This window comes from Microtus pennsylvanicus, chromosome 11, assembly GCF_037038515.1.
Source record: "Microtus pennsylvanicus isolate mMicPen1 chromosome 11, mMicPen1.hap1, whole genome shotgun sequence".
Classification (NCBI taxonomy): domain Eukaryota; kingdom Metazoa; phylum Chordata; class Mammalia; order Rodentia; family Cricetidae; genus Microtus; species Microtus pennsylvanicus.
Window position 1 is genome coordinate 61,073,110 of NC_134589.1, and position 18,485 is coordinate 61,091,594.

The 18,485-nt window shown below is 45.5% G+C and overlaps 1 protein-coding gene across 8 annotated transcripts in view; it reads left to right on the plus strand.

Moving 5' to 3' along the window:
- Tom1l2 (target of myb1 like 2 membrane trafficking protein) overlaps positions 1-18,485 on the plus strand; it is a 121,314-nt gene that overhangs the window by 58,500 nt on the left and 44,329 nt on the right. For all 8 annotated transcript variants that reach the window (XM_075992329.1, XM_075992331.1, XM_075992332.1 and 5 more), the window contains exons 2-3: positions 9,490-9,574; positions 17,150-17,228. In XM_075992329.1, coding sequence (XP_075848444.1) covers positions 9,490-9,574; positions 17,150-17,228 — 164 coding nt within the window. The remainder of the gene's footprint in view (positions 1-9,489; positions 9,575-17,149; positions 17,229-18,485) is intronic.

Sequence of the window (18,485 nt, forward strand, 5' to 3'; positions counted from 1 at the left end):
GTGTTAAAGAACATTTTCAAAAGAATGAAAAGACAGCCTTCAAAATTGGAGGCAATATTTGGAAGGAATATATCTGATAATGAATTACTATTTAGAATATGTAAAGAAACTCCAAAACTGAAACACAGAAAAACACCAAACTACACAATTAAAAGAAATGGGCAAAGAACTTTAATAGACGCCTCTCCAAAGAAGATGCACAAATGGCTGGTAACTGCGTTTACACGAACAGATGTTCAACATCACAAATTGCCGGGGAAATGCAATCTAAACTTGGGATTCTACTTCACATTTGCTAGGATTGCAGGACCGATGTCATTCTGCTTCAGAGGCCTGGTCCTTGCTCTGTGTTGTCCATCTGCCAACAAAACCGAGGTTTGGATGTGGTGTTCATCTTGGACGACTACTCCTTCATTCCACACCCACTCTGCTAGTTTCTTGGTCAGTTTGACACAAACAGAGTCATTGGAGGAGCGGGAACCCACAGATCAGGCATTTTCTTAATTAATGATTGATGAGGGAGGGCCCAGTTCACTGTGGGTGGTACCACACCTGGGCAGGTGGGCCTGGGTATAAGAAAGCAGGCTGAGCAAGCCATGAGGAGCAAACCAGTAATCAGTGTTCTTCCATGACGTCTGCTTCAGCTCCTGCCTCTAGGTTCCTGCCTCGAGTTCCTGTCCCGACTTCCCTCAGTGGTGGAGTGTGACCTGAAAGATATAAGCTAAAATAAACCTTTTTTCCCCAAGTTGGTGATGGTCACTGTTGTATCACAGCAAAGAAATCAAACCAGTAAGATATGTACTGGTACTCAAATGATAGATAAGCTGCCCCTGTGTAAATAGGAAGTGGCCTTGTTTTTTATATAGTGTTAGAATTCTCACGTCCAAGTCAAAGGTGCACTTACTAGCAGTGAAAGCACATTTGCATGGATATATTTGCCTATTCCTAAAAAATTTGCACAGCTGTATTCACTGGGCTACAAAGAGAAATTGTTTTGTGAAGCTGCAAAACAATCCCACACCAGTTAAGAATTATGGATAATAAAAAGGGTTATTTGTTTAAGGGGAAAAACTTACAGATCACCATCCCAACCAACAGTCCTCTCGTAGCAGACAGGAAACAGAGAGTCTAGCTAGCAGCCAGAATGAGAGCCAGAAGCAAGAGAGAGAGAGCGCGCACGCAGGAGCATGGTTCCTGCTGCTTTTTAAGGTGCCACGCCTCAGTGGGCTGGTATCTTAAAGGCTATTGGCTGAAGGAGCAGAATGTGCTCCCACAGCAGTTTTGGTTATTACTAATTTTTTTCCAAAAGGAGTCTCTCCACTGGGCAGTGGTGACTCACTCCTTTAATCCCAGCATTCAGGAGACAGAGGCAGGTGGATCTCTGTGAGTTTGAGGCCAGCCTGATCCGCAGAGCGAGTTTTAGGACAGCCAGGGCAACAGAGACACCCCCCCAAAAAAAAAACAAACAAAAAAGAATATCTCCATCTTTTCATCACACAGGGTACCAATAAACCCTTCACCACCAGACAAAGCTCAGAACACATAGGCGCTTGGGGCAGTCTTAACCAGGATCCACAGATTGCACAGGTAGTGTTGGAGCCTTGTATATAAGATGAGGAATGGATGAAAAAGTACTTTAGCATCAGTAAGATTAAGAGCCAGATGGGCCCCTGTGGTGCCCTGCCTGCCCTGCTCTACCCATATCATATGTGTAGGAAAGAGACTTCAAGGCCCAGAAGCAGTCAAGGGAGCCTGGCAAGGAAATTAGAGCCTTGTAGGAAGGAGCTGGTGAAGACAGGAAGACTGGCACCAGAAAGAGTAGTCCGAGGCCCCCCATCCTTCTGAGCTAGAGAAGACAGTGAGGGCAGAGGCTCTGGAGACATAGAGACCTCACTTCCTAGGTAGTTCTGGGACAACAGGATACTGCAGCCCAGGGCTCCTCAGAGGCAGGGCAATGTCAGTTCATAAAGCCTCACCGTGAAATGATGTGAACAGCCAGGTTTTCCCGAGGTGTCCCAGCACCTCACTCTGGGGTCACACACAGAAGAGGCACAGCTGTGGCTTTACCCTTGCAGGAGGCTCTTCCGGAAGCAAGGGACCTGATTGTGAGACTGTACTTTTCACCTTTCCAAACCTGCTGGCCAGGAGAGTGGCTACCTGGGCGGAGCCATTTCAGCGCTTCACAGAACTTGGGCTGTACACACCAAGGTTACCCTTTGGTAAAGCCACAAGGGACACAGAGTGGGAGGCATTATAGAGGAAATACTAAATCAATGAAACATCATTTCTAAGTTTGGTTTAGTGGCAGAATCCATTAACCTTATCTTCACCCTCTCCCTTCCTCTAATAATACCAGCAAGGAATTCAAAGGCATGGCAACTTATTCTCAGGGTCAGCACGTTTATTTCAATTACTGGAATTTTGAGTTTTCCAGTGAAATGATACTTTGATTATAAGGAACCAACCCCAAATTATACTTCTTTATTCTTGCTTCTCCGGAAAGCCACACCTGCTGAAGCCACGAGGGAATCAAGGCTGACAAAGCAGCTCAATCAATTCTTATTTTTCTTTTCATGAAAGAATTTCCATCACATGGGAACAAAGTTGTATCTGATTGATTCTGGGACTGAGGCCACTCAATGGGGCCTCCCTTATTTAATCTGGTCTCCAAGCCAGAGGGAAGCAAAGTTCATTTCTTTTGACACATAAATTTTCAAATCCTAAAAATAAAACTTGATACTGTGGTAGAAACCCAGTGCTCCAGGGAGCAATGGGCAAATCTTCTTGCCAGCCGTGAGCTAGGATGGATAGAGACTCATACAACAGTGACTGTGGTTGCAAAATGTTGAATTTCCCAGTGCTATGCTAATGGCCAGGAGCTGGAATGGATAGAACAAGGCAATCAGATACATATTCCACCATATCATCCTAATATTGTTGCCGTAGCATTTGCTTCATTCAGAAAAGACTACCTACCTTTAGCCAGGAAGGACCTGGGCCAGGATTCCCTCAAGCCCCGCCCCTGACAGCAGCGTTCTTACTCTCTGGAGCATGGCTTTCTTGCCTACCCACCCCTCCCATACATCCAGTCCTAAGGCAGCCTGCCTGCTGAGGTGCTCACAGTGGGTTGGTTTCTTGGCTGCCATATCTACACTTGGATGCTATATATACAGACTGCAGAGGCGCCAACGCTAGAAGGCAAAGGAGTACTGGTTTAGCATTTTGCATTCAGCGACATTCTTTTGGTGAGTCTGGGGAAGAAAACAGCCAAATTATCTCTCCAGTCAGCAAGTATGGGCAGTAGCCCAGAGTGATCAGAACAAAGAAATAGCATTCAGGGCACTCCAGGCCAGCTTGGAGAAAGAAGAAAACGGAGTGTCGATGGGTAGGAAGTGCATTGGGTAATAGGTCCAGTAATATGCAATGAACTTTCTGGATTATTGTTACTATCAGTGAGGTAGGAGTAGCCTCTGTAAAGCAGGTGTTTCACACAGTTGCTGTTGTCTCCTGCTTCAGCTTCCTGACATTCTTTGTGAATGTTAACTGTAGGAGTTTCATTTCCACTGAAGAAACAAAAGGACAAACTTAACTCTTTAGCCCTGCCTTATGGGTTATGCTTTTCTACAGCCTCTGTCTGTACCCTTCCCTTAAAAGGAAGGCAGCAACCAAGCAAGGTGGTACACACCTTTAGTCCCAGTACTTGGGATGGGGAGGTAGGTAGATTTCTGAGTTGGAGGCCAACATGGTCTACAAAGTGAGTTCTAGGACAGCTAGTGCTACACAGAGAAACCCTGTTTTGAAAAACCAACACAGCAAAAACAAAGACAAAAGGAAGGCAGCAGAACCAGTAGTAGGTTCAGAAAGCACTCTCTGACCAGGCTGCACACAGTCCTTTCTGCACTTGAAGACTAAGTAAAGCCACATGGCCCAAATGCCATTTCTCAAGATTGGCAAGGGCTTGAAGTGTGCCACACACCATTTTGGAAGCTAAGGAGAAGGGAATGGTTAAGACACCTACATTGACAGTCTGGGTGCTAACAGAGGCTGGCTGCTCACTCTGGGTGGTTTGATACCTGTACCCTAGTGCCAAGGAGCTTTCGAGGAGGATGCATATGTCCCTCACCACACAGTGACAGTCTCTGCATACAGGGCAGGGAGTCTGCACTCTTAGAGGAAAGTGCCAGGTCTGCCTCTAACTGTCCCGCTAGAGAGCACCAGTGAAGGGTGCCGTCCACAACAGGGTTCCTTAGCCTTCACCATGAGGCTTTCCAGAATGGTGGCTGGGTACCTCCACCAATCAGACCAGAACCTGTGGGTATGTGTGTCTCATGTGTAAATATTGCTGAGAACTACTAACTTGGAGAAGGGAGTGTGACTCTAGGCCTTCATCAGGCATAAATGTGTTGCGTAGCTCCCAAATGCTAGACTCTGGTGATGCGGTAATTTTACAGTCTAGGTGTCTTGACCAGGTTTGTTTTCTCTGCCAGCTAAAGAATTAAATGGCAGGAAAAATCCCACGTGCAACAGGTATCAGTAGAGAAATCTCAAGCACTGTGAGCAGAACCAGCATTTAAAGGAAGCATTTACTGTGGGTGAGGAAACACACACATGTAGCTACATACATACACACCAGAGAGTAAAAGACCCCTGCACTGCACAGGGGTACACTCCAGAGAGTAAAAGATCCCTGTCCTGCACAGGGGTACACTCCAGAGAGTAAAAGACCCCTGCACTGCACAGGGGTACACGCCAGAGAGTAAAAGACCCCTGCACTGCACAGGGGTACACGCCAGAGAGTAAAAGATCCCTGTCCTGCACAGGGGTACACTCCAGAGAGTAAAAGACCCCTGCACTGCACAGGGGTACACGCCAGAGAGTAAAAGACCCCTGCACTGCACAGGGGTACACTCCAGAGAGTAAAAGACCCCTGCACTGCACAGGGGTACACGCCAGAGAGTAAAAGACCCCTGCACTGCACAGGGGTACACTCCAGAGAGTAAAAGACCCCTGCACTGCACAGGGGTACATGCCAGAGAGTAAAGGACCCCTGCCCTGCACAGGGGTACACTCCATAGAGCAAAAGACCCCTGCACTGCACAGGGGTACACGCCAGAGAGTAAAAGACCCCTGCACTGCACAGGGGTACACGCCAGAGAGTAAAAGACCCCTGCACTGCACAGGGGTACACGCCAGAGAGTAAAGGACCCCTGCCCTGCACAGGGGTACACTCCATAGAGCAAAAGACCCCTGCACTGCACAGGGGTACACGCCAGAGAGTAAAAGACCCCTGCACTGCACAGGGGTACACGCCAGAGAGTAAAAGACCCCTGCACTGCACAGGGGTACACGCCAGAGAGCAAAAGACCCCTGCACTGCACAGGGGTACACGCCAGAGAGTAAAAGACCCCTGCACTGCACAGGGGGACTCAGAAAGCCGAAAATTCAGTCTCTTTTTAAGGGCTGAGTTCTTTATTTTTGAGAAAGGGTTTCTCTGTATAGCCCTGACTGTTGTGGAACTTGCTCTTATAGGCCAGACTGGCCTCGGACTCACAGAGACCCGCCTGCCTCTGCCTCCTGAGTGCTGGGATTAAAGGGGTGAGCCACCACCTCCTGAAGGCTGTATCAGCAGGGGGCCTGCTGGTGAGAGACAAAAGCTGCCAGTTTTTGTCCTAAATCAGGAGGTTGAGGTAGAAGCTTTTGAAAATTCTCTACCCTTATTACCTAGCTATGACCCCTCTCCCTGTCTGCCTACCAGGGAGTCTGTCTAACTAAGGTGAAAGAGTATTCCTTGCCATCATGGGGCTCATAACCCAGAGGGAAAAAGGCATCAAGTAACCCAGGGTCTAGTTCTCTTCCTCAGCTCGAGTCTTCTGAGTCTTATGTTCCCTTTTAACAGACCCCAGAGATCTTTACTTTCTATTCTCTCCAACCAGAGAGTCTATTGATCTATCTTTACTTTCTTCCTTTCTGGGTGTTTTAAAATGAGTGTGTGTGTGTGGGGGGGGGAGGGTGTTACAAATATGTGCATGTGAGTGCCAGTGCCCATGGAGGACAGAAGAGAGCATTGGATTCTCTGAAGTGGGAATTGTGAGCTGCCTGACCTGGGTATTGAGAACCAAACTTGGTCCTCTGGAAGAGCAGCAAATGTCTTAGCAAATGTTCTATTGCTGTGAAGAGACAGCATGACCAAGACAGCTCTTGGCAAAGAAAGCATCTAACTGTGCCCTTGCTTACAATATTGGAGGTGTAGACCATTATCATGGTGGGAAGCAGAGAGCCACGTTCTGATTCACAGACCTACAGAGAGATCCTGTCCCTGGTAGGGCCTGTGAAACCTCAAAGCCACCCCCAGTGACACACTTCCTACAACAAGGTCACACCTCCTAATCCTTCTGAAATACTGCCACCCCCTGTGACTAAGCATTCTTACTCAAACCGCAATATGCTCTTAACCACTGAGCCCTTTCTTCAGCCCCTGGGTCATTTCTTTTTTCCTGTTTTTTCAGAACAGGGTCTCTCTGTGTCCCTGACTCTCCTGGAACTCTCTCTATAGACCAGGCTGACCTCAAACTCGGAGATCCACCTGCCCCTGCCTCTTGAGTGCTGAGATAAAGCTGTGTGTCACCAGTGCCCAGCTTGAATGACTTTTTAAAAGTTGTTTTACGTGTGTGTGTAACAAAATGTACCATTCTAACCATTTTGAGCATACGGTTCTATGGCATTAAGTGCATGCCGTTGTGCAACCACCACCAACCATCTCAAAACTCTTCCATCTTCCCCAACAGAAACTCTTAGCTTACTGAACACAATTCCCCATCTTTCCTCAGTCCCTAGCAGGCCCACTCTGTTTTCTGATTGTGATGGTGACTACCCTAGATCTCTCACAGGAGTGGAATCTTACATCATTTGTCCTTTGAACCTGGCTTCTTTCACTCAGAACAATGGCTTCAAGGCTCACTGAATGTTGTAGCACCAGAATTTCCTTCCTCTGTGAGGTTGATGAGTCCGTTGTGTGTGTATTTTGTTTATTCATTAGCATGTGGGTGGGCATAATATCTGTACTATTTTACATTCTCAATACAGAAGGGTTCCAATTTCTCCACATCTTTACCAATACTTATTATTTTATATTTTTAAAATATTAGTCAGGATGAAGAGATGACCCAGCGATTGTTAAGAACACAGACTGCACCTCCAGAGGACTAGGGCTCAATTCCCAGCACCCATATGGTACCTAACAACCATCTGTAACTCTAGTTGCAGGGCATCTGATGCTCAGGCACTGCATGCATTTGGTACAAAGACATTCATGAAGACAAAGTACTAAAAAACAAAACAAAAAAAATCTAAAAAAAATTGTTCCCCTATGAGTATGAAATGATATCTCATTGTGGAGGTTTCTGTTGTTGTAGCAGTCTTAGGGGCTAGACCCAGAGTCTCACAAAACACTAGACAAGCTTTTTTATCATGAACTGTGTCTCTAGTCCAGTGATACACAGCCCAGGACAGTCTCTAACTCATAATCTTGTTGCTTCATCTTCATCAGTATTTACCACAACTGACTTATTGCAGTTTTGATCTGTATTTCCCTAATATAAATATATTTCTTCGGAGAAGTTCCAATTTGGATTCTTTCCTCCATTTTTTTTTTGTTCTTGTTGTTATTTGTTTGAGATTCTATATCCCAAGCTGGCTTCAAACTCATGCTTCAGCCTCCTTAGGATAATAGGCATACACTCTCATGTCTGGCACTTTTCTCAGAATTTATGTAGTAATGTTATTGAGTTATAGGCCCCCATATATTCTGAGCATTTATATTTTATTATATGTATGATTTTTCAAAGACCTTCTCTCATTCTATAGGTTGCCTTTTCACTCTGTTGTTTGTCTTTAATGCATGGGGGAGGCAGGTTTGTTGTGCTGAGATCACAGCCAGGGCCTATGGAAGGTGGTTACCTGCCACTGAGCTCTGCCACAGCTACACCTCTAGCCCCACAAGTCTTTAATATTTATTAGTCTACTTTCTTTATTTTTTCCTTTTGTTGCCTGTGCCATTAGTGCTAGATCCATGAAATCATTGGCAAATTATGTGTCATGGAACTTTCCTCTACTTTCTTCTAAGAGTTTTTCAAAGTTTTCAACACTTGTGTTCACATCTTCAATAAGTTTAGAGTTAATGTGGTAGAAGAAACTGTGGGGACTGGAGAGCTGACTCTGATTAAGAGCATGGCTGCTGCTCTTCCAGCCGTCCTGAGTCCTATTCCCAGCAACCACCAAGTGGCTCACAACCATCTCTAGTGTGATCTGATGCCCTCTGCTGGCATACAGGCATGCAAATAGGGCACTCATACAGAAAATAAATAAATATTTTTTAAAAAAGAAAGAAAGAAAAGTATCTTTTTGCATATGGAAAGCCATTTTTAAAACAATTACTTTACTGTGTTTTGCCTGCATGTGCGTCTGTGTACCATGTGCATGCCTCATGCCCAGGGAGGTCAGAGGAAGCCATCTGATTTACTGGAACTGGAGTTGCAGATGTTCATAATGTGCCGTGAGGATGTTGAGAATGGAACCGGGGCTCTCTGGAAGAGCAGTCAGTGCCTTTAACCACCATCCCTCCAGCCCCAAGAGCCATTCTTTCAATACCAGGATCTTTGTTTCTCCATGAAATGATCAAAAGGTTGTCACATGTCAGGGACTGACACCATGTGTTTCAGTTAGCGAGCTTTGCATCATTGTAACAAATGGTGTCAGTTCAAGGTCAATTGGCTTTGTTGGTGGGAAATACGTGGGTGAGCAAAACTGCTCACTATGGCATCCAGGAAGCTAAGAGTTCCCCAAATCCTCTCCAAGAGCATGTTCCTAATGACCTAACTACCTTTTACACAGCTCAGCCTCCTACAGGCTCCACCACCTCCCAGTGGCTCCAGAGACTGGCAACTAAGCTCTTAGCCTCAAGTTTTTTTGGATAGAGGGAGGGGGGATTAAGATCCAAACTATGATGTCATACCAACAGCAGCTTACTGAATTCTCCCTTCTCCCTTCTTCGCTCCTGAGATGCAGTTTTAACCACTGCAGTTGATTTTTCATAATTATAATAGCAGATATCTATAGAGAACCGGCTATGTGCCGAGCTGTATTCTAAGGGTTTACACATATTAAGCCATTCTGATAGGCTGTATGCTAAAGTTTTAATTAGATTTGGCACATTTGGGTTAATTAACTTGCCTAGAGTTACACGACTAGTAAATGATGGAGCCCATATTCTAGCTCAGTGGTTTGACTCTGGAATCTGTGGGCTCTAGAGGCTCAGACCTCCTAGATACGGGATCTGGAGACTAGACACCTTGGTGCTTAGGCTCAGGCTCTCCTGGATGTTCTCTTGTGAAAGCAGCAGCCCTAGAGGTGATGCTTCTAGTCTCTTTCTTTTTCCTGCGAGGGCTCCCTATTCTAGGAGAAATATAAAGCAGTGTCTTTCTAATTTCACAGAAAAGGCCACGGATGGCTCCCTGCAAAGCGAGGACTGGACTCTGAACATGGAGATCTGTGACATCATCAATGAGACAGAAGAAGGGTATGTTTTCCTGGAGAACTTCTCAGTTTGGGCAGGATGTCATACACAGCTTGCCAGGGTTCAGTGTGGTGGGTTCAACTCTGGTAGGTTTGTTTGTTTTATTTTAATTATTACTATTATTTTCAATATGTTTAATTTGGCTTAATAAACTGAAATTCAGTGATTTGTCTTTTTCCTTCCCACTCAACCCTCCCCCGTGTCCCCAGTGGCAGTGCTCCACTTAGAGAAATAACGTCTCTCTATATCTGCTTCAGGTCATGGGTAGAAATGGAGCTGCTTGGCTACCTGTATTAATCATTACCCCTCCCCACTCCTCCTAAGACCCTGCTTCCGTGTTGCAGGCACGAGGACTGTCCGTGCCCTGGGTTGCATTCTAGGGCATCATGGAAGAAGACCCAGAGTGTAATCAGACAAAGCAGTGGCAGAGGGGCACCCATGGCTCAGAGTAGCTGAGCTTGTCTAGTGTGGGCAGACTTAACCTGCAGCTTGCCCTCTTACCTTTCTGCACTGATGTGTTGGGTCTTGGTATTATTGTGTACTGTATCTTCCTTCTCTGTAGCTCCACTCTATTTGTACTTCTTCCAGGCTCGTCTGACTTAGGGATTTGGCCACACCATTTGCTCTCTTTATGCTCTTTTCAACTCCAGAGTGTCAGGAGAACAGCTGGGATTGAGGCAGCCTAGGCGGTGTGTCAGTGCTGTTATCTAGTCTCTAGTCCTCTCAGTCCGTCCAGCTTTTATCCGGCAGATCCTTACAGAGTGCCTGCCTTCTGCAGACACAACGGTGAGCAAGACACAATTCCTCCCATTGGGGAGCTGCCAGACAGGGGTGGGGAGGCAAACTGTGAACAAGACAAACCACATGAGCTGATCAGGTGGGCTAAGCACTGTGGGAAGGATCTGGGCAGAGGGGTGGCATGGTCTAGCATTACTTTTGGTCATCCCATGTTCAGAGTGTGCTCACTAGGGCAGGCCAAAGACAGAGCAAATCGACCAGTAGGGGTTTCTTACAGTCACCCTGTTGTGGATTAATGGTAAATTGGACGGGAATGGTGGAAAATATGTGGGAGGCGTCATTAGATCCTGGTGAGATTCAGAATTAAAGCTAATAGAATTTGCTGATGTGGGATGTGAGCAAAATGTTAAGGATAACACCAAGGTTTGGGCCCTATAAGCAGAAGGGTGGAGCTGAGGTGGAACAGTCAGAGAACAGATCTAGAGCTGAGCTTAGACAAACATGTCACCCACCCAGTAGGGCTCGTCTAGGATTGCTGGGGGCTACGGCCGGCCTGTGCACAGTATGGCCGTCTCTGAGGAAGAAGTGCTGCGGATGCCTTCTAGAGGGTCAGCTTTGAGCTTCTGGACTGACTTGGACTCAGGCTAGCATGAGAAGCAATCCAGGTGGTCACATGGTGCAGAGGGAGTGTAGGAAGCAGGCTCAAAGAATGGCTCGGGTTGGCTTCTCTTCTGCACTGTTCCCTGCAAAATGCATTTGCTTCTTCCCTCCACCTCCCATGCAGTTCCTGACACAGGTTTCAGCAAGTGACTTGCTCGCTAGCAAGCCTTCCAGAGCATTCTTAAATTTTTAGCATAAAACCCTTAATCACACACTTTTGCAGCCCTTTTTCAGGCCCTTCAGCCTCATTAATTTTTCTTTTAGCTCCTTGAATTCTCAACATTTCTGTCCCCAGTCAAATATCTGATGTTCACCGAGGGCAGAAAGTCCAAGAACCTTGGGGTCTTCTTCCTTCTAAAAAACTAAAGTCCCTTTCACAGGATGAGACACCGGGGACCTGCTTTCTCAGTTACAGCTCACAGAAGATTAGGTTATGTGTTTCCATGGTCTAACCTCTTGTTCATGTGTGTTGGAATGGCAGTCTAGTGATTCTTAAAGAGTTTCTGTGCTTGCCTCTATTGTAATGTGTCTCCTGAAATCTCTCACCTGGGGGAAAGATAAAACAAAACACGCATATTATCTCTTTCTCTGTGTCTGTCTGTCTGTCTCTCTCTCTGTGTCTCTCTGTCTCTCTCCTTCCTTCCTTCCTGCTCCTGGCTAAGGGCTTCTCAATATTGCTCCTTATGTTTCTTCAGCCAGTCTCCCTGTTACTAAGTGATTCCCATCAGTTACTGGGTCTCAACATAACTTTCCCTCCTCTTACCCCTTTCTTCTTGACTTGTCATATGTGGCATTATACTTTGTGATGTCTTTTAGTGTCTGTCTTGCCCCACAACCTACAAGTCTGTACACTGCATGAGGACAGGAATTCCATCTGTTACACTCACTATTTTATCTCTCCCACAACACAGCTTATACATAACCTCTTTCTCCCTCTCGCCCTCTCTCTTTCTCCCTCCCTCCCTCCTTCCCTCCTTCCCTCCTTCCCTCCTTCCCTCCTTCCCTCCTTCCCTCCCTCCCTCCCTCCCTCCCTCCCTCCCTCCCTCCCTTCTTCCCTCCCATTCTCCCTGTCTCTCTGTCTGTCTTTGTGTGTGTGTGTCTGTGTGGTCTCATGTATCTGAGGCTGACCTCAAACCTGCTATATAGACCTTTAATTTCTGATCCTCCTGCATTACCTCCTGAGTATTGGGATTACAGGTGTGCACCATCCCACCTGGTTTATGCAGTGGTGGGGATCAAACCCAGGGGCTTCATGTGTGCTAGGTAAGCACTCTACCAATTGAGCCACATCTCAGCTCCATAATCAGCTCTTAATAAATGTTTTAAGGTGTGTAAAGAATTAATGAAGTCCCCAAGGCAGTCTGATGAGGAATGCAAGTATGTAAATATAATCATAACACAGCATGACAAGGACTTAGACAGAGACAGAGAAACAGCGAGAGAAACTGCATATAGCTACAGAGACAGACATGTGTGGTGACTCCCAGCCAGCCTGGGGGCTGTCTGAAGCAAAGCCTTTTTGAAGGAGGTGACACTTCAATAGACTCTTACAGTCTACATGGATTTTAGCAAGATGAGGCAGGTGGATGACAGGGAGAAAGGTAGAACCTCTGGGCTGGAAAACAGCGTGTGTATCAGGTGCACAGGAAGCATGGCAGTGTGGATTAAGGGCTGTGGAGCCTGGTGCCATCTACCTGGGCTAGAAGCTTCTGTCACCACTTACTTATACAGCCCTGAGTGTGTTCCATCTCATTGTACCTCAGTTTCATCACATATAAAAATGATTTGCCAATAGTGCCCATCTCATAAAGTTATAGTAAAGATTAGAGGAATAAATAATTCATATATAGTGGGTGTAGTCTAGAGCAATCAGTAGGCAGACTCTGATGAGGATCCAATGATCTGATCATTGCACAACTCCTTTTGACTGTTCCTGGCACACTGAGTCCTTATGCTGCAGCCTCTAAACTAGAGAAACACGGGCAATTGAGTGAATGCAGTCGGTAGTAATGGTTGCCGAGGATGTGTGTTCAGGAGAACAGCTGTAGCTGGAGACTTAATTCCCAGCTGTTTGAGAATCACTGAAGAGTTCCCCACTGTTGGAAAGAAGGGCTCACAGGAGTCTGATCAGGGTGTCGGTGGCCTTGAGAGTGCCCTGTGGGGCCCCACCTTTCTACTGAGAGCTCCTGGAGCTTGGTACCTCTCACACCCATGTTTCCCTTGATCCTGCCTCCCTGATTGTGGCCTTTGACTCAGTAGTTGTTCCTACAGCCTTTGGTGGCTCCTTTAAATTTTGTGGTTCCTCCAACCTGACAGTGATTCTTTACTCTGATGCTTCTCCCTCAGATCAGCAGAACGCAAGGCTTCTCTTTTGTTCTCAGGTAGCACTTCATGAAGCATAGCTCTTGGGAAGGGATTTTCAGTTTAACCAGAGCCTGCCTACTATCTGATTGCCCTCCACCCATAATCTGGGAATGCTATAACATTCTGTCAGGCAGAAATACACCATCCTCCTGGGCAGTGCCTGTTTTTCTCATGGAAATCCAAGACAAGATCAAAGAGAGCACGTAGAGAGAAGCTACAGCTTGTCAGCCTGGGATGACAAAGAGCAGATCCTGCAGAGAGGCAATCAGTCTTGTCTAGCCATTAAGTTGCCTACTTTCTTCAGCCCAGCCTATCCAAGCAGATAGCTGCTAGAATGCTGTATTTATAAAGTCTGCATCCCTGTTGGAAATTGCACATATTATACGTCTTAGTTAGGGTTTCTAGTGCTGCGACAAAATGTCATGACCAAAGACCAAGCTGGGGAGGAGAGGATTTATTTGGCTTACACTTCCACATTTCTGTTCATCACTGAAGGAAGCCAGAACAGGAACTCAAACAAGGCAGGACCCTGGAGGCAGGAGCTGATGTAGAGACAATGGAGAAATGCTGCTTACTGGCTTACTCAGCCTGCTTTATTATCGAACCAAGGATCACCAGTCCAGGCACGGCCCCTCCCACCATGACTGGACCCTTCCACATTGATCACTAATTGAGAAATGCCTTACAGCTAGATCTTATGGAGGCATTTCTTCAACTGAGGCATCTTTCTCTCTGGTTACTCTAGCTTGTGTCAAGTTGACACACAAAACCAGTAGCCAATTTACTGTATAACCCCTGGTTTGGGGCCCATTCCTGTCTCCTCAGTCCTTTGGCTCAGGAGCCAAGAATTCAGGTTAAGCAACTGTGTTTCAAGTTGGAGATAGGAAATAAGAGGTTTGAGTCTTTAAGTTTTTTTTTTCATTATGTGTGTGTATATGTATCTCTGTGTGGTCATTAGATAAAAGTGTGGGGAGTCCAGAAGAGCTGGATCCTATGGAGCTGGAGTTACAAGTGGTTGTTAGCTGCTTACTGAGTACTCGGTGCCCACCAGATGTAGGTACTGGTAATCCTACCCCGGTCCTCCGCAAGAACGGTGGAGCCTCTCTTTAACTCCAGCCCGAGCCATTTCTTCACAGCTCTCCTCCAGAAGTCTGTGCTTCCTCTCTAGATGAGGCTGATTAGCAGAGTGGCCATCCTCTGCCTCGACTTCTTCATGTATGTTTGACAGGATATTTTCATGTGTGAGACTTGTTAGAACCACAGGAGTGAGAACCCCTGACTTCCAAACATTTGCCTAAGGGAAGACCAAGACCAGCAACATGCCTTTTGGTGGCTGGAGCCCACTGTGATGGCAGAGGGTTGAGTCATGTGGACGTTCTAGTTTCTGATAGTGAGGAACTACTGATCCATATAGACTAATTTATGTTCCTACCAACAGCATGTAAGGGCTCCCGCCCCATCCCAACCTTTGTAGCATTTTTGTTTCTTTTAATTTTAAATTGTATTAGTATTGTGTGTGATTCACACACACATTCCACAGTGAGCCTGTGGAAGTTAAAGTACAACTTTGTGGAGTGTGTTTTCCCCTTGCTCCTTTAGGTGGGTCCCAGGAGTTGAACTTAATTTGCCAGTGTGCACAACAAGAGCCTTTACACATGGAGCCATCTCATTGGCCCTGTTTATTTTCTCAACAATAGTCATTCTGACTCAGGTGAGATGGAATCTCAATGGAGTTTTAATTTGTTTCTCTCGCAGTTAAATATGTTAAACATTTATTCATGCGATTATTGGTTGCTAAAAGTTTTTCTTTAAGAACCGTCCATTCAGGCCGGGCGATGGTGGCGCACGCCTTTAATCCCAGCACTCGGGAGGCAGAGGCAGGTGGATCTCTGTGAGTTCGAGACCAGCCTGGTCTACAGAGCTAGTTCCAGGACAGGCTCTAAAGCCACAGAGAAACCCTGTCTCGAAAAACCAAAAAGAACCGTCCATTCAGGTCATTTGGATGATTTGTCCCTTTGTTGTTTAATTATTTATTTACTTGTGTATTCAAGATTAATTAATTCCCTATAAGGTGTATATAGTTGGCAAAGATTTTTCTCCCATTCTGGGGGCTGTCTCTTTGTTCTGATTATTGTTTCATTTGCTGTGCAGAAATGTTTTAAATTTTATGCAATCTCATTTGTAAATATTTGTAATTAATTAAAACTCCTTGCCCATGACTGTCTCTTGAAGTATGCCTGCTAAGCTGTTCACTAGCAGTTTCTTTGTTTCAGGTCTTACTTGACGGTCTCTGATCTGTTTTCAACTGATTTTTGTGCAGGGTGAAAGATAAAGATTGAGTTTTATTCTTCTACATATGGATAGCCAATTTCCCCAGCCCGTTCATTGAAAATGCTGGTTTGTTGGGCGGTGGAGGCATACACCTTTAATCCTAGCTCTGGGGGGGGGGGGCAGAGGCAGGCGGATCTCTGAATTTGAGGCCAGTCTGGTACACACAGCAAGTTCCAGGACAGCCTGGTCTACACAGAGTAACCCTGTCTTGAGAGAAAATAAAAAGACTGAGGTGCTGTATTTGGTGGGGTTATTTCGGTATTCCGTCAGTGTGTGGGGCCGGTACAGTGCTGCTCTGACAGAGCTCTGCTCAGGCTCTCCAGTTTGGTGCTGGTACCTCCAGCACTGTCTGGCTTTTCTCCCCTCAGGATCGCTTTGACTACCCACGGCTTATTAAGGTCATTTTTTCTGTTTCTGCAGAGAATATTATTGGAATTTTGATCAGGATTACATTGAATTTATAGATTTTTTTTAGACAATATAACCTTTTCTACAATTTTAATTCTGACAATAATTGATCATGGGAGTTCTTTCTGTCTTTTATTGTCTTCTTTAATTTTTCTCCCTTCAGTATTTTTATTATACAGATCTTGTGCATTTGTTAGAATTATTTCTGTTACTGGGAGTAGAATTGTCGTATTTCTTTTTAGCATGTTCATCATTGCTTTACCATAATTTTTTAAATGTTAATTTTGTAGCTGATGCTTTACTAAAAGTGTTATCAGATCTAAGAGTTTTCTGGCAATCTTCAGGGTTCTTTTAGTTTTTGAGACAGGGTCTCACTATGTATCCCAGGCTGGCTTAGAACTCACTATGTAAACCAGGATAGCCTCCACTGACAGAGATCCACCTGCCTCTGCTTCCCAGTTGCTGGGATTAAAGGTGTGTTACACCACACCTGGCCCAGGATTTTATATATAAGATCATATCATCTACAAAGAAGATAATCTGACTTACTCCTTTCCTGTTTGTATCTTGTTTGTTTCTTTTTGAGACTCCAGGTACTATACTGAATGAGTCCAGAGAGTATAGACATCTTTACCTCAATGCTGATTTTAGAGGAAATGCTTTCTGGTTTTCCCTGTTCCGTAAGATGTTGTGTGTAGATTTATTACATATACAGCCTTTATTCCTGCTTCTTCAGAGCTTTTTCTACACAAAGATGCTAAATTTCTGTCAAAGGCTTTTTTTTTTCATCCAGTGAGACAATCATGTGATTTTAGTCCTTGATTCTGTTTATTCTTATGCATATGTCTTTTGAGTTTGGTCCATAAAAATATACAAGAAGTTTCTTTATTCTTTTTTGCAGCTGCATAAAAGCCATGATGTAATTGGCCCCGTTTCCTTTTGTAGACACTTGTTTTTCTACAGTCTTTTCCATTTACAAACATGCTGCTGTGAACAACCTTGCTACCTCTGCTGGTTTGCACTGCACTAGTGCCCCACAAGGCTTGTGGAACATGGTATATCTGTCCTTTTCACCAGGCCAAAGGATGCCATTCGAGCACTAAAGAAGCGGCTCAACGGGAACCGGAACTACAGAGAAGTGATGTTGGCCCTGACGGTGAGTATTGTCTCCTGGGAGGGAAGCTTAGGACACGCACACACAGGCTTCACTCTTCCTAGGACACACCCCCCCCCCGCCCACTCAGACGGACTTCCAGCGTGTAGCCCGTGTTGTCTGGTTCAGCAGCATCTCCCAAGAGACCCTTGGGATCCCCTGCCCACCTCTGATGCAGAAGGCTAGTGTAAACAGGCTGATGTATACTAGGAGAAGATAAGGTGTGGATAGCGTGGTTGAACCCAGCAACAGTGAATAGAAGACCAGGGCAGGCCTCGTTCCTGCTGTCAGCCTGTTTGAGATTCTGGGAGTGTTTCCCCTTTATACAGATGTTCACTCTTATCTGCCCACCACCTGCCCAGGATGGAGCTTTTAGAACGTTGATGAGATGCTTGCAGCCCCCTTCTAAAGTGGGTTCTTTACTCTCACAGTGGAGGAGACTGGCCTCTGAGAGGCCTTTGAGTTTTACCTTCACAGCTGTGGCGTGCCATCCTAGAATGGTCTTTTGTTTGGGATAAAAATGAGAATAATACAAAGGGTCTTGAAAAAGTCAGCCAAGTGACTCCTTTCAGGGCAAATAGATAAGAACTGTGCTCCTCCTTAAGATACAGAGGACTAAAAAGGGTATTTCAGGTGCTATTTCTGTCTTGAAAGCTCACAGTTTCTCAGATGCCTTAAAATCTGGGCCACAGTGACTTTTGATTAGAAACTGTAACAAGTCACCATGTCAGCTCCTGTAGGTGGGGAAAGTGGGTTATTTACCCCAAATAACATGTTTTGTTGTGGAGCAGAAGAGCTGTTGTGATTTTCGTCTGCCCCCAAATAAAGTCCAACACTTAATGGGAACACTTTCTCCGCCAGGGCTGGGGCTTAGGGGTTTACATAGCAAAGAAGAAAATGTCAGTTCAGAAATAGGTGAAAGCTTTTATTTTAAACCTCAACATTGATGGAGCCAAGAATGTGTCACTGGGGAGCCAGCTCTGGGATTTGTCCCTCTTCATGCCAGTTTCATGGTAACCATGAGAAGCTTCTTTCTTTCTTTCTCTCTTTCTCTCTTTCTTTCTTTCTTTCTTTCTTTCTTTCTTTCTTTCTTTCTTTCTCTTTCTTCCCTCCCTCCCTCTCTTCCTTCCTTTCTTTCTTTTTTTTTTTTTTGTTGTTTTTCAAGACAGAGTTTCTCAGGTTTCAAGACAGCTCAGATTGTCCCAGAACTCACTTTGTAGACCAGGCTGGCCTCAAACTCACAGCTATTCGCCTGTCACT